This window comes from Hibiscus syriacus, unplaced genomic scaffold (genome assembly GCF_006381635.1).
Source record: "Hibiscus syriacus cultivar Baekdansim isolate YM2019G1 unplaced genomic scaffold, ASM638163v2 tig00110998_pilon, whole genome shotgun sequence".
NCBI classification, from domain to species: Eukaryota; Viridiplantae; Streptophyta; class Magnoliopsida; order Malvales; family Malvaceae; genus Hibiscus; species Hibiscus syriacus.
This window is the reverse complement of record NW_024062945.1, coordinates 956,193-968,421: the sequence shown is the minus strand read 5'-3', so window position 1 is coordinate 968,421 and position 12,229 is coordinate 956,193. Positions and strand designations below refer to the sequence as shown.

Below are 12,229 nucleotides of genomic sequence, written 5' to 3'. Positions count from 1 at the left end.
GACTAGGATTTTAGAGACTAATGAATATGGACCCAAAAGAATTTGGGTACCAAAATTCAAAAATTAATCTATATTTGTAGGGAAAGGAGCATTGTTACAAGGCACGTGAAACAAATTCAAACTCATGGTACCTTGATAGTGGATGCTCAAGACACATAATCGGAGACAAGAGCCGATTCATAGAGCTAAACGATAAAAATGGAGGAGGGGTAACTTTTGGTGATAATTCAAAAGGTCACATTAAAAGTATAGGTACAATAGGTAATACCTCTTCCATACAAATTAAAAATGTTTTATATGTGAATGGATTAAAGCATAATCTATTGAGTATTAGTTAATTATGTGATAAGGGATACAATTTCATATTTGAAACTAATGGTTGTAAAGTCATTGACATTGCATCTAATCGGATTATGCTTATTGGTCATAGAATAGGAAACATTTACATGGTGCATTTAAATTCCATAAATATGATTAATTTATGCCTAGTTGCTAAGGATGAACATGATAGTTGGTTATGGCATAGGAGACTAGGACATGCTAGCATGAGTGTTTTACAATGAATAATTCAAGGAGATTTAGTTCGAGGGTTGCCAAAACTTAAATTTGATAATGATAAAATATGTGATGCATGTGCTAAAGGAAAACATACAAGAGCTTCCTATAAGTCAATTAATGACGTATCCACTAGTAGAGTATTATAACTGATCCATATAGATATTTTTAGGCCAACTATGACCACTAGCTTGGGTGGAAAACAATATGCATTTGTCTTGGTAGATGACTATTCTAGATATACTTGGGTTATATTCTTAACTACTAAAGATGAAACATTAAAAAATTCATCACGTTTTCAAAAGTAATCCAAAAAGAAAAAGTTTACTCCATAACTAGTGTTATGAGTGATAATGACACTGAATTTGAAAATCTTGGATTTACTGAATTTTGTAACTCTAACGGTATTAGCCATAATTTTTCAGCACCTAGAACCCCTCAACAAAATGGAGTTATTGGGAGGAAAAATCAAACTTTAGAAGAAATGGCTAGAACCATGCTTTGTGAAAACAATTCACCAAAATATTTTTTGGTAGAAGCCACAAATACCGCTTGTTATGTTATAAATCGAGTAATGATTAGACCTATTTTGAAGAAAACTCCATATGAACTTTTCAAAACTAAAAAGCCTAACATTAGCTATTTTCATCCATTTGGATGTAAATGTTTTGTTTTAAATAACGGTAAAGAAAATCTTGGTAAATTTGATGCTAAAAGTGATGAAGGAATTTTTCTGGGCTATTCCTTAAATTCTGAAGTTTATCAGGTATTTAATAAAGAATTTTAGTGGTAGAAGAGTCTATACATGTTGTTTTTGTTGATAATACCCTTCTGAGGAAGGATTCTTGTGTTGATGATGATGTAGGAATTGTAAAAGCAAATGACGTTAGACATGACTTTGGAGAACTATCATCAAAGGAAGAAATGAAAGATGAGGAAACTCACGATGTTCTTGAGAATCCAACCATTGAAGAAAGAGAAGTATCTTACCCAAGAGAGTACAACTATGTCAAGGATGGTGAAATAATAGGTTATCCATCCAAAGGGTAACAACTAGATCTTTTATTAGAAATATTTGTAATTATGTTGCATTTATCTCATGCATAGAGCCTAAGAACATTAAAGAAGCATTAAATGATGAACATTGGATTATGGCTATGCAAGAAGAGTTAAATCAATTTGAGAGAAGTAAAGTATGTACATTAGTTCAAAGGCCTAGTAATAAATCTACTGTAGGTACTAGATACGTATTTAGGAACAAGCTCGATGAAAGTGGTAATATAGTGAGGAACAAGGTTAGACTTGTTGCTCAAGGGTATACTCAAGAAGAGGGCATAGACTATGATGAAACATACACTCCCGTAGCTAGGATGGAAGAAATTAGAATGTTATTAGCATTTGCATGTTTCAATGAATTTAAATTATATCAAATAGATGTTAAAAGTGCATTTTTAAATGGTTTTATAAAAGAATAAGTGTATGTGGAACAACTTCCGGGTTTTGAAGATTCAAAATTTCTAGATCATATTTTTAAATTGACAAAAGCTCTTTATGGTTTAAAACAAGCTCCTAGAGCTTGGTATGAAAGATTGTCAAACTTTTTAATCGAAAAAGGTTTTTCAAAAGGGAAGGTTGACACTATATTGTTTTTAAAGCATAAAGGTAAAGATTTATTAGTAATACAAATTTATGTTGATGATATAATATTTGGTTTTACTAATGATGTTCTTTGCCAAGAATTTTCTAAGCTAATGCAGAGTGAATTCGAGATGAGCATGATGGGGGAGCTCTCATGTTTCTTGGGACTCCAAATCAAGCAAAGAAAAGATGACATCTTTATCAATCAAGTAAAATACGTCAAGGATATGCTCAGAAAGTTTGGATTGGAAAATGGGAAACCTCATGCCACTCCAATAAGCTCATCTATAAAGCTTGACAAATATGAAGGTGGTAAATGTGTGGATGTCAAATTATATAGGCCAATGATTGGTTCTTTACTTTATCTAACTGCAAGTAGACGAGACATTATGTTTAGTGTTTGCTTATGTGCTAGATTTCAATCATGCCCTAAGGAATCACATTTACTAGCTGCTAAGAGAATCTTTAGATACCTTAAGGACACTCCTTGTTTAGGACTTTGGTATCCTAGAGACTCTAGCTTTAGCTTGAATGCCTTCTCTGATGCGGATTATGGAGGATGCAAAATAGATAGGAAAATCACCTCCGTTACTTGCCAATTCCTAGGAAATATTCTGATTTCATGGTTTTTAAAGAAACAAAATTGTGTTGCATTATCTACCACTGAAGCAGAATACATTTTAGCCGGTAGTTGTTGCGTACAAGTTTTATGGATGAAACAACAACTTTTAGATTATGGAATTGAAGTTAGTACCAGTCTTATCAAGTGTGACAATACTAGTGATATTTGTCTCACTAAAAATCCCATCCAACACTCTAGAACTAAGCACATTGAAATTAGACATCATTTCAATAGAGATCATGTCATTAAAGGAGATATAGTTATAGATTATGTTGATACTTTGCATCAATTAGCGGATATTTTTACAAAAACTTTAGACAAAGAAAGATTTTGGACACTTAGGAGAGAATTAGGTTTAACTGAACTATCTTCACTGAGTGTTTAAAATAATTTTAGTACTTTTAAATTAGAATTGAAAAATGCTTATAAAAAATAATATTTTTTATTGCATTCTTTGCTATTAGTTAGGGGGTTTTGATTCTTAGTGAAAATTAATTATATGTTCAAATAAAATTTAAGGATAGTTTTATTTGATTGAATATAGTTAATTTTCGATATATGAGTTGCCAATACCACTAGAGCTGATTAATTTAGCATTTTAAGTGTTTAAAACATATTTTTGACTTTTTTGTGCAACATGCATCGATACATTATGAAGTGCACCGATGAATTCCTTGAATATGCATCGATAAACTATGAAGTGCACCGATGCATTCCTTGAATTGCATCGATACACTATGCAGTGCATCGATACACTCGTCGGGTTTTGGGTACTAAATTCCTAAAATTCTTCATTCTCTCAAAACCTAAACTAAAACTCTCCTCACGCCGTCGTCCCTCCTTTTCACCATACACTCAATTCTTGCTCAAATCCAACTTTTCAAGTCGGAATCAATTTTTTTTTCAATGTACAATCCTGCTACTATCATTAAATCCTTGCAAACATCATCTTTTCTCACTCAAATCCGAAAATTTCAAGGTAAACTTTTCTAAAAACGTTTTATTAAATTTTGAACTTAAGACTAGATTTGATTAGTTCTAGGATAAAATGTATATCGGGCATTGATTATATAATGTTTATAAACTAGATTCTACAACTAATTTCATAACAAACACAAGATTTTTCAAAATTTTCTGAAAAATTTGAAATAAATAAATAAAACATTATTTCAAAAATCATTGTTTTGATTTGATGTTTTTGATTTAATTATGTTGTATTCATGAAAACTATATGTATTATGATTTTTCAAAAATTATTTTCAAAATAGTTTTCAAAATTTTGCCCATTAGGATTCGGTTTAGAGAACCTTGGATATTGCAGACTCTTATTGAGTTTTGAAATTGATTATATTGCATACATGTGTTTCAAATTTACAGGTTATCTTACCCATTCCGACCCTTAACCATGTCTAATCCTAAACGGCCTAGGTTGTCATCGAGTCGTTCAAGTCAAAATCGACCTCCCATTCCACCTCTACCTCAAAATCCAAACCCAAACGAACCCGAATGACCATTCTTAATTCTTTCTTCAACCAACCTAGTCGTCATCGAGAAGAACTCTATCATAGGTTCATTGATTCTTTCCAATCATACAAAATCTGGGAAGAACATATCCCATCCATTCAAGCAATGATCGATATGAACTTCAAATCTTCCTATCATTTATTGCTAGAAGTTTGATAAACTGTTTCAAATTCAGCCATCGTTTATCACCAATTAGTCCGCATTTTCTACTCTAATGCAGTCTGTGTCCAAATATGCGTCAAACCGAAACATAGGAATTGGATCCTATCTATTAGGTGAATTCATTTTTATCGACTTCGACACAATTGCTAATGCCTTTGGTTTAGATAACATGGGTCTAGATAATGAAAGAGATCTTGTGGCTACTCCATATCAAGTTAAGGGTAGTGTAAGTACCTTAAGAACTCATCACGAGCGATTCCTTCATTTAATCATCTCTTGGTGGTTTAGACCATCTGAAGGTAGGTACTCCTCTCTTAGAGTCATAGATTTATGGTGGATACATTATATCCAACATAAAAAGAAAATAAATTTGCCACAGATTATCTTCGGTGAATTAGTAGATACCGTAAATGTTGTCCCATCCAAGAATGTAGAAACTTTAGTTTATGGTTGTCGCATTAGTAACCTGTTTATCAAACTTGGGCTTAAGGTTTCCCTTGATATTCTCATCCCTCTCTAGAACCAAATAAATCTCACATCCTTAAAGAAATCGGTATGGAAAAAGGAAGGTAATCAATGGGTTCAAACATCTGAGAAAACAACGGGAGCTAGCTCTTCACGAGCTCCACGACTCCGACACCAGCAACGGATGATGATCCAAAACTTCAAGAACTATTTCAAATATTGACGATATCGATGATGAGCCGACACAGCAAGAAGCCAAATACCTCCATACTTCCAATCATTTATGGAGATAATGGATATGAGGTTTGCATCTTTAGAGTTTCACTTGACTGCTATGGGGACTCAATAATTAGAGAATCAACAAGAGATTCGAGCTAACCACGAAGTAATGAATAATCGATTCAATGCTATGGACGATAGACTCGATGCGCTTACACGAGATGTGGCTAATATATGGACACATCTATCTCCTCCCGATCCCCTACGAATGATTAACCTTTCTTGCTTTAGTTTCTTGGAATTAACTTAAAACTTATTGTTTTAACATTTTGATGTTTTGGATTGATATTTTGGATGTTTGAATATAGATGTTTGGATGTTTGAACTTGACTACTTATATTTATATATTTGGTTTGGTTAAATTTTTAATTTAAGCTTCATGTTTATTCATTTTTGCATCATTTTACGTTTTAGATAAATATGACCAATTTATCATCTCACATTTGTTTATGAATATTGATTTATGAAACTAATGGCTAACCTTCTCTTGATTGTGATCTTAGCAGCTTAAGCTTTAAATTTCTAAATATCAATTGGCTAAGTTTTCAAAAACATTGTTTAAAAACGGTATTAGAGTCTTTTTGATTAAATAAAAAGGGGGAGAATATAGTAAGAGTAAGGGGGAGTAATTTTCAAAATTGATTTCAAAAATGGGTTTCAAAGAAAATCTTAAAATTACTCAAATGTTTTGTTATATCAAAAAGGGGGAGATTGTTGAAAACATTTTGATGTTTCGATAAAACAAATTAAGAGTTATTGAATTTTAAGATTTTATAATAATTTTTTAAAGTATATTCGATTAAATTATTCGAATATCAAAATATTACTCCAAGCTTTTCAAAGATCAATTTCAATCCTTACTAAAGTGTAAAATTGTGTTTTAATCTTAAAATATTTTTGAAACAATTTCTATAAAGTATTTCGAACCAAAATCGAGCCAAAAATATATATATTATAAAGGGATGTACCAAAGCACTCATTGATGTATCGGTGCACACCCTAATTCGAATGCTTTTTGTGTACCTATGCACAGACATGCATCGATGCACTCTTGATTTATTTAAACATCGAAATCTTTTATGTATCGATGCACAGACCATGCATCGATGCACTCCTGGCTCTTTTGAAACATCGAATGTAATTAGTGTACCGATGTACCCCTAATGTACCGATGTACCCCTAGTGTACCGATGCACTAAGTCTTATAACAATTGAAATATTTTAATTTTACACACAGTGTACCGATGCACCTTGATGGTGTACCGATGCACACACGCTCCCAATTGTTTTATATAATGTTTTTCACACTATAACGGCTCTATTGACTTCACCAATGATCCCCAACGTTTAGAAGTGATTCAAGGTGTATTTAAACAAGCTTAGGAGCCATTGATCAATAACAAAAAATCAACAATTGTGAGAGAATCAAAGAGAAAGCGTTGAACTTATCGTTTGAGCATTTTCAAGCCTATTTTCATTCAATATTAATTTTTTCTTTCAAGAATACCCTTTGTACTCAAATGTATTATTTTTTAGTGTTCTTTCTTTATTCTAGAATTGTGCAAACATATTGCCTTGTGAGGTTTTTCTGTAAGTTTGCGAAATTTGTAATATTTTCTTTGGGAGAGAGTGTTCTCAAGAATTTGGGGTATAATTCTTGAGGGAGTTGTAAGGTTACTATTTGTCCCTAATAGAAAGAACAAATTAGTGAATTTGTTGGAAAAGCCTTAGTGTGGATAGCTAAGGTAGTGGACGTAGACTTTTGTTGAGAAAGTCGAACCACTATAAATCGCTGTGCAATTATTTTCTATTTTCTGCAATAGCTTCCACCAAAATATTTATTGCCAATTCACCCCCTCTTGGCTATTTCATTAATCGATTAACTCAACACTATGAAACTATAAAATTTTATCTAATCTATAATATAAAGAATAAATAATATTATAAATAAAATAAAAAAGGAATATATTCATTGACAAAATAAAAAAATGATAATATGTGTGTATAGATGTAGAGGCGTAGAAAAATAAATAATTGATAGGCATGGTTGCATAATTTGAGACCATATCATTTCAAATAAATAAATAAACAATATTATAAATAAAATAAATAAAAGGAATATATTTCTTGATAGTGTGTGTGTAAGAGACAAAGCACTAAAGAAAATAATTGAGGGCACTAAAATTGATAGGCACAATTTCATTCACATAAGGTCTAAAACCTTCCTGCTGTAATAGAGTTTCATGTTTACTGAGTTGTGGGAGTACTTCTCATCTTTGCTCTAAGAGCGTTTGTTCATTGGGGTTCAACCAAAGAAACAATTTCTATGGTGGTGGATTTTCTTTGAAGATCTTTCGATTAGTCTACTTAGTAGGAAATGTGCTCTGTAGTGGAATGACTTGTAGATTTTTTTTTCTGCAAGTATTTTATTTTATTATTATTTTGTTTATTACTAAATTCAAATATTAAACTTATCTTAAAAGTTGAATTTATGATTGTTATATGATTGTTATGAAATAATTATTTTAAATATTTAATTAATAATCAGTTACATTCATATTTTGTTATATAAATATTTTTTTTATTTTTTATTATTTTATTGTTAGTTTTAAGTTTTATAAATATTTTTTTTGAATACTTTATTAGCTTATTTAATTATATGCAGCTATAAGAAAAATGCCATGTTCAAAAAGTAAACAAGGTGAAGCTCGTAGTGATAATTGCGGTTGGAGGTGGGGAGAACCTATTGAAGGTAATCACAATAATGTCAAATGAAAATTCTGTGAAAAAATTATCAAATGAGGAATATCAAGATTGAAAGAGCATTTGGCTACAAAAAAAGGAAATTTAGCACCTTGTCAAAATGTCTCGGCTAAAGTTAGGAAAAACATTGCTCAACAACTTAAGGAATATCATAATGAAAAAACTGAAGAGAAAAGAAGAATTGGAGGAAAGAATAAGATTAGGAGATCATGAAAACTATGGTAATAGTGATTCGGATGACGAGGAGTTAGCTATTGCAAGACCAGAAAGTATAAGATCCAAATTGAATGCAAGAAAGACAACGCCGAAGACCAAGAACTGGTCAAGATTCAGTTTATGAACCTGGGGGAGGTAGTACTACTGAGAATCAAGACTTTATAAGATCATTTAGTATTGTTGATTCAAGAAGAAATGGGAGGGAACATCAGTGGAGTAATTTTGACCCTCCTAGAGCTAGATTAGCAAATATGTATCCCATTCTTGAAAAATCAAAGAGTTCAAAGAAACCAAAATCGCTGAAATATTTCTAAAAATTGCAATAAAAAAAGATAGGGAAAGCAATTTCAAAGTAAATATTGCATGAAGCTTTACCAACAAGAATTGTAGACTCTCCATTTCTACAGTTTGTACTTCAAGATGTAGCTGAAGTTGGAAAATCAGTTGGGGTCCTTCAGCTTATAAAGTAACATGAGTGTATTTGGATGAAGAGTACAAAAAAGTACAAGAATGGGTGAATACTTTAAGTCTATTTGAGAAGAAAGAGGTGTGATCATTATGTGTGATGGTGGAAAGTGATTAGAAATCAACATATAATCAATTTCTTGATTTATAGTCCTAGAGGTACCATATTTAAAAAATCAATTGATGCTACCAATGTTACCTATCATATTGATGAGTATTATTTTAATATAATGGAAAAAATAGTGGATGAAATCGGTGAATAGTTTATTGTTCAATTTGTTACGGACAATGAATCAACAATCAAAACTGGTGGTAAAATGTTAATGCAAAAGATAAGACACCAGTATTGGTCAGTATGTTATGCACATTGCTTGGATCTTATTTTAGAAGAAATTGGTAACAAAAAAAAGTGTGAAAAGTGTCTTAGATCAAGCAAAAAAGACCACTTCCTTTATATAGAATCATACATGGACGATTGATTATATGAAGAGGTATACCAAAGGTATAGAAATCTTACATCTTGGGATCAATAGATTTCCTACCAATTTCATTGATTTGGAGAGCATTGTTAGAAACAAACAAACACTTAAAGAAATAGTGATTTCTTCATAATAGAAAAGGTCCACATATGCAAGAAAACCAGCTGGATTATAGATGATAAAAGTCACTAACTCCACACAATTTTGGAAAAAAGCAAGTGATGTCTTAAAGATCCAAGAACCGTTGGTTAAAGTATTAAGGATATGTGATGACGATGAAAAACCAACTATGAGTTTTATTTATAAAGCCATTGACAGAGCAAAATTTGCGATTCAAAGGGATTGACGCTATTATCAGAAATATTGGGAAAAATTGATAGACGATGAAGTAAACAACTTCATAATGATTTACATTTTGTTGGTACATTATAAAACTTTTAAATTTAAATTGTGATATATTGTTTAGATATTTATTATGTTATTTTTTTTGTAGAATATTTTCTAAATCCACAATTTCTATACTGAGGCAATTCCACAAGTGAAGTGATTCGTGAAACTATAAATGGAGTTAGAAATGTCATACAGAGGATAAAACCCAACTTGAATGATCAAATTCTTGCAATGAATCAGGTATGTATGTTATATACTTAAATTTTTTTTAAAAACTCATAAATTATCATGTTTAAACTACTAATTCATTTATTTTTAGTTGTTGCTATATTGAGACAAAATGAATTCTTTTGGAACACCATTAGCTCAAGCTGCAATTTTGAAGACTAACCTTGGTAAACAAAAAGAATTTATCCTCTATAATTTTGTAGATAATAAAGATATTTGTATAATTACTTTATGAATTATATCTTAATATTTATGTTTTTGTAGTTGAATGGTGGATTAATTACGGAAATTGTGCACCGCAACTTCAACGCGTCGTTGTCAAAGTTTTAAGTCAAACAACTTCATCTTCAAATTGTGAGCGTAATTGGAGTACTTTTAGTTTGATCCATAGAAAGAAGAGAAATAAACTCAATCATAAAAAGCTTCAAAAATTGGCTTATGTCCATTATAATATGAGGTTAAAGCCGAAACACATGCAAAGAAAAAGTGCATAAGAATTAGAAATGAGTTTTAATTTGATTAATCTTGAAAATGTTTTTGAAGAAGATGACATACTAGATACATGGATTGAAGAGAGAGAGAATGCTACAAGTGATAGTGAACAAAATTTCTCATGGTTGCCTGAGGAGTTACTTAATGAAACTGATGAAGAAACTCAAGGTGAAGATATGAATAATTCACCTACTCCATCTAATGAGGAAAATGTTCAACTATCGACGTCAAGTTATGATGATGATAACGACGACGACGACGACGATGGTGGTGATAATGAAGGTACGTACCAACCAAAATATGGACACATTTATTATACTACTTTTCATGGATATCAAGGTACGTTCAGATATCCTTACGATGATAATTATGGTTTGTATAGAACAAATGCATCACAAAATAGAAGAGATGATGACGATAGAATTCATAGGAGGATGAAAGAACACTTTTATGATTCATTTGCAGATTCATCATCATATTGTTCAGCTACAAATGATAATGTAATTAGTGAATCATCTCATGGTTCTCATTCTTACCAACCAAATTCATGTTATCCAACAATCCACCTTACATTGAACAAAATTCAAGTTATGTATTTTTTTTTCATCATTTATCTTACAACATGTTTGCTACCAATGATGCATCTTATGATGCACATAATGTGATGTCTTCTTCACATGTAATAGGAAGGAATCAAAACCAAGACAACGACGAAGATGAAAATGCTTTAGATCCGTCACACCATTCATTTTGGTGGTGAACTGTAAGATATATTATTTTTATATTTGTAGTTATGTATTTTTTTCTTTCTAAGTTATGTAAAATGAACATTTTTATGTTACAATATAAAAATTTGATATGATTTAGTGATATTATTATATGTTATTCATTCACATTATAATTGTTATTATCCATTATCTAGTATGATAACACTTATATGGTTTATATTTGTTTTTAATAATTTTTTATCTATGAAATTAATTTTTTTCAAAATAAAATATTAAAAGAGTATATTAATATTAGTATATTAAAAGATAACTCTAAAATGTATAAATATAATATTTTAGATGTATTGTATTTTTGAGGAAGAGATCACGCCCGTGACAGCCACAATACGTTAGTAACGTCCGCAACATCCGCAACCGCGATACCGCAATTGCATCCGCATCCGCAACAAAATCCGCAACATCAATTTGGTACTATGCGGCCTATGCTGGATTCTACGAGATATGTAAGCCAAAGAAGGGGGAGAAAGTGTTTGTTTCTGCTGCTTTGGGATCAGTTGGGAACTTGGTTGGTCAGTTTGCAAAATCATTAGGCTGTTATGTGTTATGAAGTGCTGGTAGCAAAGAAAAGGTTTCATCCTTCATGTTTTAGTTGGTTTGGAGAATCTTAACTCAAAGATGTAACATTAAAATGTTTTATACCAAATTTTGTTTCTGGTGGCATTGCTTAGAGAAAATCTTGGCTTTGATGGTGCATTCAATACAAGGAAGAAACTGATTTTTAGTCAACTCTCAAGAGGTATTTCCCTTGTTATGGGGGATTTTCTCAGGAAAGGCGATTAATATACGGCTAATATACGACATTACCGGATATATTAAAAGATATTTAACAAATTCAGTTTAGCGCTACCTATTATGTTGACAGACTAATAACGTTTTAGGTAGAAAACATGAAAAACTATTAAAAAATTTGGTAATCGGTAAACTTTGGTTATCGGTAAGTATCGATACATATATATAAGTGTCCATACTTATTTCACTGTGGAAAACATTAATTTAAGGTTATTTTTTTAGTGAGTTTTAAGATATTAATTTAGTAATTATATACGTCTAATGGTTTATTTTTATGTTACGGTATATATTATTATTAAATTAAAAATAATAAATATAGATATTACATATTTATTATTATCTTTGGTTAAAATTGTTAAATTCAAATTCTAGAT

General features: G+C 31.0%; 1 protein-coding gene across 1 annotated transcript in view; it reads left to right on the top strand.

Annotated features, from left to right (window-relative positions):
* Positions 1-11,613, top strand: part of LOC120149230 (2-alkenal reductase (NADP(+)-dependent)-like) — a 31,080-nt gene extending 19,467 nt beyond the window's left edge. The window contains exon 3 of the mRNA XM_039162091.1: positions 11,483-11,613. Within this exon, the coding sequence (XP_039018022.1) occupies positions 11,483-11,613 (131 nt within the window). The remainder of the gene's footprint in view (positions 1-11,482) is intronic.
* Positions 11,614-12,229: the final 616 nt, after the last annotated feature.